At 38.3% G+C, this 18963-nt stretch overlaps 1 protein-coding gene across 1 annotated transcript in view; it reads right to left on the bottom strand.

Annotated features, from left to right (window-relative positions):
• Window positions 1-1638: 1638 nt before the first annotated feature.
• The window catches only part of LOC126291622 (replication protein A 70 kDa DNA-binding subunit), an 81820-nt gene continuing 64495 nt past the window's right edge, over window positions 1639-18963 (bottom strand). The window contains exons 9-13 of the mRNA XM_049985173.1: window positions 15168-15414; window positions 12564-12724; window positions 6077-6160; window positions 4337-4528; window positions 1639-2116 (exon numbers count right to left, since the gene is read on the bottom strand). Coding sequence (XP_049841130.1) covers window positions 2009-2116; window positions 4337-4528; window positions 6077-6160; window positions 12564-12724; window positions 15168-15414 — 792 coding nt within the window. The 3' untranslated portion in view covers window positions 1639-2008. The remainder of the gene's footprint in view (window positions 2117-4336; window positions 4529-6076; window positions 6161-12563; window positions 12725-15167; window positions 15415-18963) is intronic.

Below are 18963 nucleotides of genomic sequence, written 5' to 3'. Positions count from 1 at the left end.
TTCAATTACAGTGAACATGAATGCAAAGCTACTGTGCACTAGACAAGTAAGGAATTCTGACGTCAAATATATCGTCATAATCAGGTATGGGCAGTCCTTACAATCAATTCCTTCATGGTAAACAATTTGATATTTGAACATACAGCAGTGATTGGATTCAGATGATATCTTAATAGGCTGAGTTTTGAAAGGACATCACGCAGTACATTTTGAATGAAACATTTTCCATCAATCATTTCCTTGAAATCTTCAGGTGTTTTCACGGCCATGTACAGGGAATGTTATTTTCATCCTCTTCAGGCCACTAATGCGACAGTTGCACAATGAATGAAGAGGAAGGTGGTGAAGTTTTTACTTTGACCACAGGTGAAATTAGAAAATGTACAGAATGCCCCAAGAGGAATGGTCAGTAGTCACGGATATGACAATCTAGTAAATGTTGGTTCTAAAAGTGCGTATTTTAGGAGTTATGGCCACTTTTTCCATCTTCGCTGCTGTGTAACATCTCTTCTACTGATGAAGTGTTATAGAGCTCCCATTTTGGAGACCACGTTTACTAGACATTTTCACTTCGAATAATTGTTTGTCAGAACGCTTACTATTGATTATTCCACCTGGGTTGCCCTGTACAAAGCTTTTCAATGTTATCATACGAGGCATGGGTGAAAAAGAGTCTACTTCATTTCATTTGCCCTTTATCACTACACATTCGAGTTTAACATACAAGAGCATTCCCATGTTGTAAGAACATGGTCAGTGAATGAATACATTGAAAGGACCACTTAAATGTCATTGGTTGCTATATTGGGCAAGAATACATTTTTACGAGGTCTATGCAGATCGCCATGTTTTTGCTTTTCCTTGCTCCAGTTTAATGGACAGAGAGATTTCATAAATATTCTGTCTGCTCTGCTCTTTCACGGCTGCCCATATCTTTACCCTGAAAAGTTTACTTACCCGGTTCTTTCCCCTTGCAACAAAATTTTGAATATCTCTGGACTTGCTTGGTTTCTTTCCCAGTTTTAACCTCTCAACAGATCCGTATTATCAGTTTGAATTGGGCTGCACTGGACACAGAAGGGAATCAGACCTGGCTTCTTATGAAAATAGTTAAAATCCAACAGGAACTTTATTCATATGTATTGATAATTTTTACAACAGAATATAAATTTTAACAAACTGTGCAGAATTCTTTTTTAGAGTTGGAGTTTATTTTGCTCAATAAGTAGGTAGTTTATTAAACTAAGACACAGGGGCTTTTGGCTATTGTATTACTATTCATGCCAGTGATTTTTTAAAATCATTTAGCAATTCATGGAAAGGCACCTGTGCCAGTAAGAACTGGCTGTGTTGTAGCTACAGAGAGTTGTGAGGAAAGATTTTGGTAGCAATATTCACTCAGAGCTACACTCAATTTTGAAATTAAACTTTTCCCCTTGTCTGCAGTCAAGTGTCACTTATTCACACATCTTGGGTCAACAATGGTCATCTTAAAAAGTTTCAAATTACTTGCTGTCTATTTATTTGTCAACATTTCTTGATCTCACTATTATTATACACACAAATAAATTTCTGGAAATATGTCATTTAATTACTTTGTGTGTGTGTGGTGATCATTGTAAATTATACATCTTACAGTTTTACATAAAAAAATTTATTGTAGACAGAATGAAACACTATAGACATACAGAGAACCATGAAAAAAATATATAAAAAGTGTGCTCCAGGCACTATACAGTGAGACACAGTAAATAAATTTCAGGAAAACAGTGCATACTTCCATGAAATAAATGCACTCTTTTTGTCACAAGAGATAAGTAAGAAGAGAAATAAACATGCTACAGAAATATGAAATTACATTTTGAAATGTGTCTTATTTCTGATTTAAAATTACATTACAGGTTTACACAAAACTTAGTGAAGATTCCATTCAAGCTACCAACGTAATATATAACACTCAGTACACACTTTCCATTATCCCAGTTTTTCCAACTGTCCACATAATTCACTAGGACATTCCATTTGCAGTCTTGATCTCTGATATCATCTTCATACAGTATTCTCTCACATCGACAGGCCTCAGATTCATCACTACAACCTTCAGTCTTGTCTCATCCTGCAACAAAAAATTTCCCTTCATCACAAATACAAGAGAAAATCAGAGATAATTTGTGATTTGCATTGTGCAGCCCATTACACCTAGACTGATAATTTTCCAATATTTCTGTCACTTATCACCTCTGGCAAGACACCATGTTTTTGTGAAGTTGATGCCCCATAAATCATGAGAAACTGAAGAGAAAAATGTTTTATTTGTCAAAAGCAGTTGACAGTTTTCTTATCCACAACTGGCTCCAATCTTCAGATCATCATCAAGTCATTTATAACAGCTTACATGGCAGTATTAAAACTGGCAGCAAATAAATAATTCCTATGTTAATGCCATCAATAGTAAAATTCATTATATACTCAATCGTAAAATGCGCCAACACTGTTGACTTGTCTACATGTTACAGTCACTTTCCAAATTTTTGCCTGGAGGCAACCTAAACAGACTGTACCCTCGGCAGATGAAAAGTGATATTTTTCAAATTACTTGTGAACGTGAAAGGTTTGAGGTCGCACAGATGTTTGGAGTCCACCTTACTCTTGTAGGTGTGCAACTCAGCATCAAAAGCCTAACTTTTTTTTGAAGCAAAACTAGTTTAACAGTTACCTCCTAATACTGGTTTTGTGGTTATCACCAAAACATTTACAATTTTGAGATGAGGTTTCAGGAATGTGTAGCCTACAAAATGAACTAAAATCATTTAACACAGAGCAGTGTGTACCATGAGGAAAGAAATTAAATTTGAAGAGAGTGATTTGCAAAAATTTTGCATTTTGTTCAAGACTAGTTGTTACAGCGGTGTGATAAAGTTCTGCAGTACCATAATTATAACCTCTGTTATGCAATATCTATCTGAGGAAAAAAGTTCAATGCTTATGTACAGAAATTAACTGAGCCAACTTCTAATAAGCTTGTAACATCAATTGGGGAAGTAAACTCATTTTTTCAAGTCTATTCTCTCATCAAGCCTAAAATAACACTAACATTGGTGAGCATATGGAGTGTGGCTCTTTTGAAAAGCTTTAAACAACAGTGATGGTGACAATTTGTCATTAAGCACATGTCCACATTTATCCTAATGGTTTAACCACTTAGCTTCTGTGATGTTTTGGTTTAATTCAACATGTTCATCAAATTTTGCTTTATTCTGGGTGAGCACAAAGGATGATATCTCAAAAACACGTTTTGAATGTATAATTTGTGAACGCAAGATATCAGAAAAAAAGTTCAATTTCCTTGTACCCAGATACAAATTTAAATTTTTAGACGAGTTTTTACTTGCTATTACACATCTGTGATTTTTTAAGAACTGATGAAATCCATTATTGCACACAACTGTATAAATGTTGTATTGCACGTTTAATTTCCTTCACTTCAGACATGTTATACAAAGTATTGAAGATGATTGTGATTTTTAATCATATATGCCATGTACATGTGTTTTTGTTTGTATTTTGGGAATTCTGCACTTTTCTCAAGTCTGACTGCATGGAAACATTATTAAATAGGGGTTTCACTGTATTTCAAAACATGACTAAATGCCACAGCTGAAAGCCCACTGCATTACTTAAGCCAGAAACAGACATTTACAAAACCACTTAAAACACTATTTCGTATCACTTTAGGGAAGTAATTGTCCAATTTTTTTGCATTTCTGATTTTCATTCTATTTCTTTTTCCTGGGGATGGTTCTCATTTTCTGGTGACTCAAAGCATCAGTGTAGTAAAATTGTGCCCTGTAACAGATGAACACATGTTCACGTGCCAGTGAGTGTGACAAGTTCCTTTATCACCTCACCTTTGTTCACTTTGTCTACAGAACATACTTCTTTCACTTCAAAGGTCTCACTTAGCTGCTAATATCTTACTTCAAAGACACCACTGTTTAACTACTAACGAATGTTTTCATCAACTACTTCTTCACAAACAGAAATTTGTAATCTAAATGAAAATATTTGTTCTAATTATGACAGGATACTTCAAGTGTCATGCTTTTTTTTTTTTTTTTTTTTTTGAAAATAATCAAACCATGCACAAATCATACAGTGTCAGATAATAAGGAACTTAATGTATATCAAATGACAATCCAAAGCATTGCATGGCATGGCATCGGCAAACTCAATTTTTGTTGTCAATGGTGCAGTTTAGTCTATAGCTAAATCCTTTATCACAGTGTTCACTGTGTGATAAAAAATTTCAATGAAACTACAATGACACACAACTTACATTGAATGTTTCAAACTTGACACGCAGTTTGAATACAAATGACTTGAAAGTTGCGTTGTTGACAATAGCCTGCACTTGGGCCTTGTCAGAGAATATTTCACCAAACTGATCTGCCTTCATATCCAGCAAAGCCTCGGCTGTGTCCTGGAAGCAGGTCACCCACTGCTGTCCACTCCAGTCACCAATACAAACCTAGAAATAATTTTCAATCTCTAATACATCCACCCAAGTGGAACAAAAAAGGTAACACAGAAAGAAGAATGTTCTGCACAAAATTAATTATTTCTTATAGCTATTAATTTCTCGTCAACCAATGTGCACTGCTATTCTTACAAGTTCTACAACTATTCCTATACTACAGTTCTCATGTTGAAGTATATCTGCATTCTTCAAGCCATTATCCACAGGGCATTTGCACTTACACTTACCAGCCAGAATATTATGAGCACCCACCTAACAGCTAGTATGTCCACCTTTGGCACAGATAACAGCAGTGGAGCATCGTGGCACGGAAGAAATGAAGTGCAAGAAGTGCAAATTCCAGAAGGTGAGACTGGGGAGAGGGGAGGCAGTAATGAGCTCTGATGCCAAATTCGATCACATCCCAGATGTGCTTGATTGGCAAAATGGGGGGAAGCTGCAGCAAATCAATGTACTCGTCACTGCGTTCCTCGAACCACTACCACACTCCTGGCCTTTTAACATAATGCAGTCTCTTGTTGAAAAAGAGCACTGCTGTCAAAAAACATGATTGTCATGTAAGGGTGTAAATGGTCTGCAACCAATGTACAATACTCCTTGGTCATCATGGTGCCTTGCACGAGCTACACTGAACCCATGGATGCCAACGTGAAGGTTCCCCAGAACATAACAGAGCCCCCACCATCTTGTCTCCATCCCACAGACGTGTCAAGAAGCTGTATCCTGGAAGATGACAGTTGTGCCCTCCTATTGGCATGACGACAAAGTTATTGGGATTCAACTGCCACTGTTCAGTGCCCAGTGCCAATGGTCATGTGCTCATTTCAGCCATATCTCCTGATGTCGTGGTCTTAACATTTGAACATGCATGGGTAGTGAACTGCAGAAACCCATCGTCTTGAGTGTTCGTGCACTTTGTGTTCATACACACCGGTACTGTGCCCAACATTAAAGCCTGATGTGAGTTCCCCTACAGTTCACTGCATTTCCTTTTTTACCTGTCTGCTCAGCCCACTATATCCAACATCAGTAATAAGCAGTGACCGCCCAACCACCTTATCTCTGCAGATGGTTTCGCCTTGGCTTTGCCATGTGTTTATGACTCTCACCACAGAACTCCTCAAACACCCAACAAGCAGTACAGTTTCCGAAACTCTTGTGCTGGGCCATCACAGTCTACCCTTAGTCAAATCCGAGAGATCCCATGCATTCCCCATTCTACACATGGACAGCACGCTCACTGATATTACATGCACCCTGAGTGTGTCTGGCTAGCAGCCATTCCTCACCAGGTGACGCTATCACCTGGACGGGTTTATATCGGTAGTAGGTCGGTGGTCATAACGTTCTGTCAGATCAGTGTATATAACCTACTGCAGTCACCTATTTCTTAACATTCTGTCCATGTATTAACACCATATAATTCCGCAAAACAACTTCTGAAACTGGGTGCCCAAAGAATAGACAGCAAATTAACTTTAATCTCAGAGTCACAAGTATACACACCTAAAACTAAACAGATATGAGAAAATGACTTACCGACATGAGGAATCTGTACTTAAAGCCAGGATAGTCTCTGTTGCATTTCTCACATCTGTACATTCCATTATTCATGTCAATAACCTGTGGAAAGAATAGGCCTTTACTAGAACTGTAACCATTTATAGAGGTAGTTATGAACATTACCAAAATTACAAGCAGTGCTTTCAACAGATTCATTGTTTGCAGTTAACACAGAGCATTATGAGCTACCATCTTGAAATGATTGTTTCAGTAATAATTTACAGTTTTGTTGCAACACAAATGTATGTTACAGCCAACCGCACTGGATTATCTGTAATTTTACATGCCTTACAATTTGTGCCTTTTTGCTTTTCTGTCTCTTTTTTAACCATTTACCTACTGCATTATTTTTCATAGACCTTATTTGTCATCTCAACAAGCACTCAAGTGTCCCTTCAGTTAATTTCATGCCACAGTACTCACCTAATACTTTCCAACTGTGTTAAGTGAAAGCTGCCACCTGATTTTACATACAACTGCGAAACTCTAAAAAACTCGCAATAAAATAATGGAACCTTCATTTTTGACTGGTTAGTAGCTACAATAACATGTGAAGTGTACCATTTTAGACTATCGCTTTCTGAGGGGAGGAGGGGGGATGAGACTTTAAAAAACCACTAAAAGCTATGTTAATTCATGCTGAGACAGAACTGTGCATATAGTTTAAAATAATCTTTGTAAAAAAGCAAAACAGGGTCATTACATTAACTTTCTATCACTTCAGAAAATGTCACTGTAAGAATAAATGACAACATGGGTTCCAAGTTTGCCACTGAACAGTCTAAACCACAGAATATGAAATAGAAGCTTGCTCACCGTCATGCAACATGGTTTGCTGTGTACACTAAATGATAGGATTGTGGCGCACTCAACTGCACGGTTATCAGCACCTATACAAATTCCCAACCTTTGCTCAGTCCAATCCCGACACTTTCATGAATGATGAGGACAACACAAACATCCACTCATCTCGAGGCAGGTGAAAAACCCGCTGGGAATCGAACCCAGGACCCCATGCTCGGGAAGTGGGAACGCGATCATAAGCCCACAAGCTGTGCTCCCTGTTCAAGGAGCAGCTATGTGAACAGGAATGCTCACACTCGCTCCCCACCTGTGAAGCGAATGCTCATGGTGAAATGGAGCTGTCAGATTTCATTACACGGTGCAAGGGAGAGGCAGCAAGGGAGAGGCACCTCTTCAGAGGTGTGATCATTGTTAGGTTTGTGTAGCCTCTGACATGAGGCTATCTTCCTACAGCACAGTGAAGAATACATCTTTTTCAATCAGTTGAAGATAATACAATGGCCAGCTCACAAACCTCAATGTGAAGGACCAGACACATCGAGATCAGTTTACAGTTGGTTAGAAAAGGATGCCTATACGTTTATGATGCATGATGGTCTCTTGAAATGCCTAGTGTGCTTTAAAGTCATTGTACACACACAAAAATTCAGTTTCGATGAGGTTATATCTTCCACATGAAAGATGATATACACTATGAAGATGAAGAGCAATAAGCACAAATGCAAAAATTAAAGCACTTTTAAGCAATGTGACAAAAGTAGGTACTTATGACAGAGCACAGAAAGAAACATCTGAATAATTTCCCCCAATATTTCCACCATAAAAATATATTGTTATCAGGATGAATCAACAAATGCACCTGCATTTCAGATTGCTCAAGTACTGCACAGTTTCACTGAAAGAAGTTTACAATTACATGTTTAGTGCCTGCAGCTTTGAATATAAGACATTTTTGAAGTTTCAGGCAGTTCGCCTCTCTAATTCACTCGTTTGATGCAGAATTCAAGAAATAGTCAGTCAATAGCATTTCTGATTAGGTAATATTTCTTGCAAACAAATTATTGCATTTCCATTGACACTGGATGAGAGCACAGATGTTTTTGACTCTGCTCAGTTGGCAACTTACACTCTCATATTAGGTAGTAATATTTCTGTCATAGAAGAGGTAATGTATGATGAAAGACAACAGAAGCAGATATTCTTGTGTGTTCAAGAGAGTGTTGACAATATGAATTTGCTTTAACATTCTCGCTTCTGTGGCTATAGATGGCTAAGTGGCTACGGTTGGCTGAAACATCAGTTTCAGGGGCACTTCTACAAGCGATGGTAAACTCTTTACCCATTCCACACAAGATTTTTGCAACACACTGCATTCATCACAAAGATAGTGGACATAGGAAGTGATAAGTGCAGTGAATTGTACAGCAAATTTCCTCTGCAGTTATGCTCTCAAGCAATGCCAGTTCCAAAGCCTTTTTGGAAGATCTGGAAACCGTTATGGGGATGTGCCACATCATATAAAATATCCTAACTGAATCAAAACAAAGTCCTTGAGAGAATTTTTTTGATCTTAGAGTGAAATAAATGCTTTTATGGACACAACTGGTTTACCTGCTGTAGAACTGAAAAATGAATGGTTGACAGGAGATGTGGCCTTCCTCTGTGACATTACACACATTGTTAATGTTTGGAATTTAGTAATGCAAGGTAAAAACATGTTAATTTCAAAGATGTATGACTGAATTCAGGGATTAAAGATGAAAAATGCTTTGTGGAGTATGAAATGGGAACACTATTCGTTTCGCCAAGTTGCCTTCCGTAACAATAGGGGCAGAGCAGCATTAGAAACAGTACATAATACATTCCTGACCTCCACAAATTTGAGACTCATTTCCAGGATTTGGAAAGTCAACTGTGTGTTCACTTAATGCTGACAATGCTGAAACTGAGCAACTTCTGAGACTTTAGCCTGTCAGGCAGTTGGATGACAAGATTCACAACAAAATTAAGTGTCTCTTTCATGGGAATTTTTTTCAACATAAATTTCCAGTACTTTAACTATGATTATTTCCATGCCTGGCTATACATATTTGTGTATGCAATTATTTTTTTTCCCCGATGACGAGAACAGAACCTCCCCTCCCCCACAGAATCTCACTGCTAAAACAAACTTAAAGCTCTTCTTAAAATTAGCAGCCCTCAGAAAGTGGTAACAGACCACTGATGGTTTTGTGAAAATGCAAGAAAGTAATATCTGTTGACATCTTGTGTTTTACTGCTTAACATTTGAATAAAATGGCCACAAAATACAATTTTGCCAATTTAATTTTCTAAATGGTTCTCATCATGAAGATGTACCATTCTTCAGATGTACCATATTTCGTACTTAGCTGCCCCACATCCTGTGCTTCATTAACAAATTTGCCACAAAACACTTTCATAAGTCAATGTGAAGTGATAAGCTCTGTAGATCATGAGATTAGCGACCACAGAGGTAGACACTTTCCTGAGGACCTTTTCTCTTCTGAAGCTACCTTGCTCAAATTCCTCACTCACCTCCATTACCATTTCTTCCCCCCACCACCAGTCACTGGCAACCAGATTGCCATTCACTGCTGTGGTGTGAACCTGTGTCAGTTCACATGAGCTGAGGTGTGAACAGATCTAGTCTACTCTATACAGAATGCTCTGCTCCACTTATTGCTCACCAAGCTTGTGCCAGGCAGATTGCATAATGTTCATATTATCATCATTTACAGATTTAGTCACTAGTGTTACAGAAGTCAACTAGATCTCTTAAATCGAGATATTGGCACTATTTGGCAACTCTTATGATCTCAGAGGTTGAAAATACTGTTACGGTAGTAAAGTTCTTTTATTATCACACTACCAGTTTCGTCTCTTACATGCCCATCTTCAGGTGTTGTAACTTGGTGCTGTGACCCCCTGAGCTCTGCACTCCTAGGTAGCACACCACGCCCTGCACATCTCCACCTCTGTGCTCGGGGGTCACAGCACCAAGTTACAACACCTGAAGATAGGCGTATAAGAGCCCGAAACCGGTCGTGTGATAATAGAAGAACTTAAAAACTGTAGCGGTATTTTCCAACTTCTGATATAATGCTCAGTTGAGGATGTCGCTCCAACAGGATTGTTTCTATTATGATCTAATGAATTAAACCGGTTGTAACACAAATATATATCAATACAGTTGTGGTGGTTCTCAATCATTAAAATTAGTAATCTTAAATTTTCCATTGTTCAGAAAGAATGGTTACACTGTGCAACAATGGAAAATGTAAATCGAATGAAAATAGCCAATGCCAACCAATTCTAATGTGCTGATCACGAATATCACAAAGACAATTCAAAATTAGCTCTAGTTTTATTTCAGTGAGATAATTACATACAGAGTTTTATGTCAAGTTTAAAATCAAAGATTATAATGGTTTGTCAAAGTCATAACTAGGAGAGATGGTGATGCATTTAAGTACTTAAGGCAAAAATTCCCTTATTTAAGGGATGCCAAAGTAAAGGAGGGCATCTTTGTAGGTCCACAGATTCAAGAGTTTTTCAGAGACAATACTTTGATTGAAACATACAAGGTGCTGAGAAGCATGCATAGGAATGTTTTAAGACAGTCTGTTCACAGTTTTTAGGGAACAAATAAGCAATAAATTATAAGGAAACTGTAAGTAACATGTTGTCAGCTTACGAAAATCTTGGTTGCAACATGTCATTGGAAATGCGTTTCTTACATAGCCATCCTGACATCTTCCCCAAAGATTGTGGTGCAGTAAGTGAGAACATGGGGAGCAATTTCATCAAGATATTGCCACATTTAAGAAGAGGTATGCCAAAAAGTGAAGCCCTACAATTTTAGCAGATTACTGCTGGACTGTCATAAGAGATGTTCATGAGTTTGTGTGTAATAGTCAAACTAAGTGAAAATAGCCAGCTTCTGAATTTATCTCTGAACAAAATATGTTATTGTATATACTGTACATATGGACATTTAACATTTGTAATCCTTTACATACATTTGCTACCAGTTAATTTATATATTTTCTTCTGTCCTCTATATAGTTCTCTTACAAAGTATTTTCATTCATGTAATATTATCTTCATTTTTTCATAATATTTTACTTTTGTGCTTCCAGAATGGCACTGAAATTTATCAATGCATAACACACAACATTATTGAAGTAATTATTCACTTAAAATTTGTTATGCTGAGTCTTAGAACATGAATGTGTATTTAGGTAGATTGTTATTTAAACAAAAATCTAGATTACCTTTAAAAAAAAGCTAGAGCTAAATATCTATGAAGATGATCATTTTGTATCATTTTATACTGGACAAACATAACTAACTCAAACTCGTGCAATTTACACGCTTTCACTTCAAATTTGTTGTTCAATGTTATAGTCAATATTATATTAAATTAGGTACCTCCAGAAATGAACACCAGAGTTATTCCCAAGATGATCAACCTGCTCTATTTCTTTGGGCTGCTAAAAATAAAATAGGTAGAGACATTATTGTAACCATTTTCTGACCATCAAATAAAATTATGGAGATGCTATGTCCATTGAACGTCAGCGTTTGTTTCAAGTGTTCCTGGAATTTATAAAATTCCTTAAGATTGCGGTAGCAACTAAACTGCTCAGCCTACACGTGCAATTTCAGAATACTGTTCAGAGTACAAATGTCACATTAAATATCACAATTTCACTAAGTCTACTGGCATTCTGTCATCAAAGAATCCACTGAGATTGGAACATGCAACAAAAACTTTAACCAGGACAGCAGCTACACCCTTAATGGAGTACAGATGCTCCATGCCAAAAGGCCAGAAGGACATTGCTATATTCTTGAGTAAACATATGGAAATTCTGTATCCTTGTGACATCATCTTAACGAAATTCAGCCAACTAAATGAAGTCCACATACTCAACAGATAATTCCTGACAATAACAACAAAGTGAATCATCAGAAGTTCAGGTTACATACGTATCTGTTGTGCCAAGAAATTGGTGGAACATTTATCCAAAGACTATATAAATATTTGTACCATTCTCAAGTCACTTGCAGCATATAGTTGCACAATCACAGGACTCACAATTAAGCAACATGCAACATCCATTGAAATGACAACGTGATCTGTGAACAAGCTAAATGTGTCAATAAATACATCAGTTAAATCATACAATGAGAGGTAAGTTAATGTTATCCACTATAAACATTACATACAGAGGGGTTTGTTGGTTGTTTGGGGAAGGAGAACAGACAGCGTCGTCATCGGTCTCATCGGATTAGGGAAGGAAGGGGGAGGAAGTCGGCCACGCCCTTTCAGAGGAACCATCCCGGTATTTGCCTGGAGTGATTTAGGGAAATCACGGAAAACCTAAATCAGGATGGCCGGACACGGGATTGAACTGTCGTCATACAGAGGGGTCACAACAGTATGGAATATAAGAATTTTCTGAGGTGAGCAGCTGTACTTGGCAAATTTAGCATTTCTTTGTATCAACCATAGATTTTCCAGCATTACAAACACTTGATGAAGCATTAATAGTTACCCCAAATACCTCTGAGACAGCTTCACGAATTACTACACGTCAAAATGAGTTAATCAGCAAAGTAATGCATAGCTCACCTTCTTGTTGCAGTTCTCACCAGCACAGGACATGTACATGCAGTTCTCACTGCGAATTGTTGTTATGGTGGCCTTTGTCTGGCAGTAGTCTGCTTTCTCTCCGCTACCCATCTGCTTATCCCGGATCTCCAGCAGAGTTGCCCAAGGTGTCAGACCTCCAGCTGTTAAGTTAGAAGAACACTAGTAAACAATGGGGGAAATGACTAACAAAGGCTGAAAACATACATTCAGTAACAGAAAAAATTACAATGCGTTTACCAGGATTTTGTCTTCAATTTTGTTATGGCAGTGTGCAAATAAAAGCAAAGCTGCCTGATGCGTTCTGCAGAGAGAGAGAGAGAGAGAGAGAGAGAGAGAGAGAGAGAGAGAGAGAGAGAGAGAGAGAGAGAGAGAGAACTCATCACTGTCACCAATACACACACTATTTATGTTCGTGCAACATACACCAGTCACTGCTTATCCCAGCTAAGAGGTTAGGCACAACATTGTGCCATTATTTATTTCTGACTCTCCCAACAACAATGTATATTTTTGGAATGCTGTCACTGTCACTTGGTAACGTATCACGAAGTTTGTCCAGAAAGTAATGTCACCAGTTCTGTTACGATACTCCTACTAATGGGAGCACAGTCGACCTACCCAGGCTAGCTGATGGGAGTCCTTAGCTTCCCATAGTGAACAACCCCAGTTTTCTGTGAAATGCCAGACAATTAGTGGCCCGGTCCCATCTGCAACTTTTAACAATGGTAACAATCAAATTTTGCTTTAAACTTGGAAAACCTGCAAGCAAAATGCAACAACTGAACAGCCATTTGCTAATTAATGTCTGTCAAAATAAGTGTTCGGAGGGACAAAATTTTATTTGAAGACCAGCATTACCCTGACGAACTCACTCCGAATGCCCTCCAGCGTCGGAAGGTGAAGGCAGTGTTTCTTGTACGTGAACTTTTGAACATGGGACATAAAATGAGTGTACGTTTGATACCTCAGGCTGGACGTACCCAAATCCACTATCCAAAAGACTAACCAACAATTGCAAAAGAAGAAACTGTACGCACTGGTACCGAACATGCCGACAGATGAAAAACAACAAATTGAGTGTTCATTTGTGAAGAACTTCCTTAACTGTTTAGAAATGATGCTACTTTTATTGGCGGAGTTATAATGGGAGATGATTCTTGGTTTTGGAAGACTAATGGAGTTGCAAGCGGCACAAGTTGCAGTCACCACACACCAAGAAGGGTTACATGAGCAGATTCGAAGTGAAAGCAATGCTCACATTTTTTTATGCTAATGGTTTGTATCTGCCCGACATACTGTTAGCGCTGCCTTTGATGTGCTCAAAGGCCTGAGTGGAGAACGGGTGTGGGGGTAGAGAGGGAAGGTGTGGGCTATGGGGGCGGGCAAGCTCCAAACTGCCACAGAAGGTGGATGTGAGTGAGTGATGTGCACTTGGGTGTGTGTGTGTGTGTGTGTGTGTGTGTGTGTTTTCTTTTCTGAAGAAGGCTTCGGCTGATAGTTTAATGTGTAGCAATCTTTTCATTGTGCCTGCCTGCACCTAAGTCTTATCTTTATGCTGAGTAGCAATTGATCCTTTTCCTAAATTGCTGATATTACAACTTGAAGAGTTTCCACTGTTTGAAATTCATATGTAGCATAGAGCTCCACAGTGTCACTCCTATAACCCCCTCCCCTTTCAGCTGCTTTTATCATACACTGTAAGGTACAATTAACTAAATGTTCCACAAATCTCCTGCTGCAGTATCTCACAGAGAACTGGAAACCACAGCACTTTGCACAGTGGAAGTGGCAACACAGTACTGCTAAAGCTATCATTGGTGTAATGCAGACAGCCATTCCATCCACTATACTAGAATCTTAATAGCAACCTCCAAGCTGATTGTCCATTGGAATCTTGTCAGCTTCACAACCTGACAAGACTGGTTGGACATGGTCCCCTAGGGTGCCAATTGTTGCTTCTGTCTTATTGCATTTCACTTCCAATTACCTATTATGGATGCTGACAATTTCATACACTTATAAATATTTATTGCAACAGCAAACAGCAAGTTTTCGTTAATGACACTGCTGCGAAGGATAGGTATGATCATTTTTTTAAAAAGTATCCTCCCCCTGTAAAGAATGCCCTTAATTGGCCTACTTGCAATAAGTCATTCTCAATTATTAGTAATCTGAAAACATTTGTCATAGAGAACAGCAGTCTGGCAAAAATTACTTTAAAAATGCATAAAACAGTCTTGACTGCAAACGGGCATTTATATTGTGGCCACTGGTTTTGTTCAGTTTTTGACCTTCTTCAGACTGTCATACCATGACGGTGTGAGAGTCTGAGGATGGTCAAAAACTGATTGAAACTGGTTGCCACAAAATAAACATTTCTGCATTCAAGACGTAATTTCTCAATTATCAATGAGATCGACTTATCACAATTCTGTCTCTGAAGTTCTTCAGAGGGCAGTTTTACACACACACACACACACACACACACACACACACACACACACACACACACACAAAATCACATACCAACAAATAACTCAAGAATGGCATTCTTTCTGTTAAAGGGAGCAAGTAGTTACTCACAGCCTGCTGCTCCTAGCTGTTTGGCTGAAATGTTTACGTGTTCCTGGCTGTGGCCGACACTGTCATACCAGCCACGCAGCCTGTGTGCCTCTGGTATGTCTGGGTTGACTTGCAGGGTGCTCGACATCAGAACTGATGCCGATCGCCCACCACCAAAGTCTGACTGTTTGACACCCTTCACTGCCAGCACAGCACCAGGTGTCTCAGAGAACTCTTCGGCCTGCTCACCCCACAATGTCAATGCCATCTGTGGGACAAAGTTTAGCCTATCAGCAGTAAGAATAATCTAACAGAACTGCAAATTGTGATGTGGCCTCTACTGAGACATTCTGCATCAACTGCCTCACAAGAAAACTATTTTCTTTGATCTTTCTAGAATGTTGACATCAACTCCCTACAGTGCTGCGACGCATAAAGTGTATAACACTACGAGCTATTGTCTAACTAAAGTGCCTGTGAGTGTGAGGCATTTTAGGATTCTAATCCTGAGGTAGTTATGTTCAATTCTTGCTAGAAGGAATTATTTGAATTCTACACTGATCTTCAAACCGCATTACTAAACCCATGATAAAGCAAGTACTCATAACAAATTAAAATTTGATAAATTCAAAATGAAAAAAAATAATAATAAAATAAAACAAAACACCATTTTGTATCTTAGAGACTGTCCTCATTTGTAAACATAATACCAAAAAGGGTATATACATGATAACAGGTGTCCCTCCTTAGAGTAAACTGGCACTCCTCTATTGTTTCAGCAGGTATCTCCAATATCTGTTTTTTCCACGTGCAGCAGGTGCCAGCTCTAACAAATACTACTCATCATGTCTTTCATGCAATGGGTAACATCAAGGGAAAGTGTCATTGTTTCACATTATAATCAAAATTATTTTTAAAGTGAATTTTACATGCTTGTTCGATAGTGTGGCCCAAATTAGTATAGTTTGATATTCGTGTTATCAATATTTATTGGCAGGGGTGCTGAAAACATGAAAAATAACCAGCACTCTAGAGGAGACAGCACACCCTTGGCCTATGCTGACTGCTACCTCCACGTAGCAGCACTGCTTGTTCGCTGCTGGAGTACTAGTTATTCCTTGTGTTTTACTGTCCCTGTTAATACAGATAAATAAAATGAATACCACACTGAACTAATTTAGTACAGCTCTATTGAATGGCCACATAAAATTCAACTTTGTTTTAAAAAAAAATGGGAAACAAATCTACACCTACCAAAACTAGTCAGTGCATGAAGAACTTAACTTTACAAGCAGTATTTGTTTGGTTCGACTCCATCTACACATAGCAAAGACAAAGTTGCAACTGTATCAAACACCTGATGACTCTTAGGCAGGACACCATGCATGCACGTGTGTGTGTGTGTGTGTGTGTGTGTGTGTGTGTGTGTGTGTGTGTGTAAACTGTTTCATTTAACAGTAAAACATTTTGAATTCTTGTCCCAAGCTTCATTACACAATCAGTAAGAATAAAATAATATACTTTTATTAAAAGAAGTAGAATTATATATTTCTAAATATTTCAATATGATAATACGGAGTTCAAATAAAAATTATGAAGAATGCTGCTTACAGTGGGAAACAAACATGGTAATCTACACTTTGAAAGGGAAAAACATTACTCAGTTACAAGCACTTTTGTCAGAAATTTGTTCAAAACCTTTTATATGCCACAGCACTCTAGAGTTTTCCAAAAAGTAGCATACAAACACCCTGCAATATACAGTATGTTATAACAGACAACAAACTGGATGATGATTATACACTACATGTGGATTAAAATAACTTTTGGATAGACATTTCAGTGACTCAAGTGCTGCCATAGGCTCTGCGGCATTGCCTGTTTTGTAACTATATGCTGTGTGTCATGAAGCCCCCACCACTGCAATCTGTCAATCACAACACTGTTTTATTCAAGCTACAATACTGTGGCACATAGAAATCCTTTGCCCTTTATCCATCAGGAAACAAATTTTTTGGATGTAACAGCAGTGAAACACAGCTGACATTCACAACAGTCAAAATTAATGGAGTTTTATTGTTGCCTTCTAGCAAAATGAGTGTCTTTCGGGGTTATCAACAAATTAGTGATACACTGCAAACAGCATAAATTTACACACAATTTATACATGTGGTTCCTGAAGAGGGGCAGCAGCCTTTTCAGTAGTTGCAGGGCAACAGCCTGGATGATTGACTGATCTGGCCTTGTAACACTAACGAAAACGGCCTCGCTGTGCTGGTACTGCAAATGGCTGAAAGCAAGGGGAAACTACGTCTGTAATTTTTCCAAGGGCATGCAGCTTTACTGTACAGTTAAATGATGATGGGTAAAATATTCCGGAGGTAAATAGTCCCCCATTCGGATCTCCGGGTGGGGACTACTCAAGAGGATGTTGTTATCAGGAGAAGGAAAACTGGTGTTCTATGGATCAAAGCGTAGAATGTCAGATCTCTTAATCGGGCAGGTAGGTTAGAAAACTTAAAAAGGAAAAAGGATAGGTTAAAGTGAGATATAGTGGGAATTAGTGAAGTTTGGTGGCAGGAGGAACAAGACTTCTGGTCAGGTGACTACAGGGTTATAAACACAAAATCAAATAGGGGTAGTTCAGGAGTAGGTTTAATAATAAATAGGAAAATAAGAATGTGGGTAAGCTACTACAAACAGCATAGTGAACGCATTATTGTGGCCAAGATAGATATGAAGCCCACACCTACTACACTAGTACAAGTTTATATGCCAACTAGCTCTGCAGATGACGAAGAAATTAAAGAAATGTATGATGGAATAAAAGAAATTATTCAGATAATGAAGGGAGACGAAAATTTAATAGTCATGGGTGACTGGAATTCGTCAGTAGGAAAAGGGAGAGAAGGAAACGTAGTAGGTGAATATCGATTGGGGGTAAGAAACGAAAGAGGAAGCCGCCTGGTAGAATTTTGCACAGAGCACAATCTAATCATAGCTAACACTTGGTTCAAGAATCATAAAAGAAGATTGTATACATGGAAGAACCCTGGAGATACTAAAAGGTTTCAGATAGATTATATAATGGTAAGACACATTTTGGAACCAGGTTTTAAATTGTAAGAAATTTCCAGGAGCAGATGTCGACTCTGACCACAATCTATTTGTTATGAACTGTAGATTATAACTGAAGAAACTGCAAAAAGGTGGGAATTTAAGGAGACGGGACCTGGATAAAGTGACTAAACCTGAAGTTGTACAGAGTTTCAGGGAGAGCATAAGGGAGCAATTGACAGGAATGGGGGAAAGAAATACAGCAGAAGAATGGGTAGCTCTGAGGGATGATGTGGTGAAGGCAGCAGAGGATCAAGTAGGTAAAAAACGAGGGCTAGTAGAAATCCTTGGGTAACAGAAGAAATACTGAATTTAATTGATGAAAGGAGAAAATATGAAAATGCAATAAATGAAGCAGGCAAAAAGGAAAAAAAAAAAAAGTCTCAAAAATGAGATCAACAGGAAGTACAAAATGGCTAAGCAGGGATGGCTAGAGGACAAATTTAAGGATGTAGAGACTTACCTCACTAGGGGTAAGATAGATACTGCCTACAGGAAAATTAAAGAGACATTTGGAGATAAGAGAACCTCTTCCAAAAATATCAAGAGCTCAGATGGAAACCCAGTTCTAAGCAAAGAAGGGAAAGCAGAAAGGTGGAAGGAGTATATAGAGGGTCTCTACAAGGGTGTTGTACTTGAGGACAATATTATGGAAATGGAAGAGGATGTAGATGAAGATGACATGGAAGATACGATACTG

This window comes from Schistocerca gregaria, chromosome 9 (genome assembly GCF_023897955.1).
Source record: "Schistocerca gregaria isolate iqSchGreg1 chromosome 9, iqSchGreg1.2, whole genome shotgun sequence".
NCBI classification, from domain to species: Eukaryota; Metazoa; Arthropoda; class Insecta; order Orthoptera; family Acrididae; genus Schistocerca; species Schistocerca gregaria.
The sequence above is the reverse complement of the archived record's forward strand: the minus strand, read 5'-3'. Positions and strand labels throughout refer to the sequence as shown.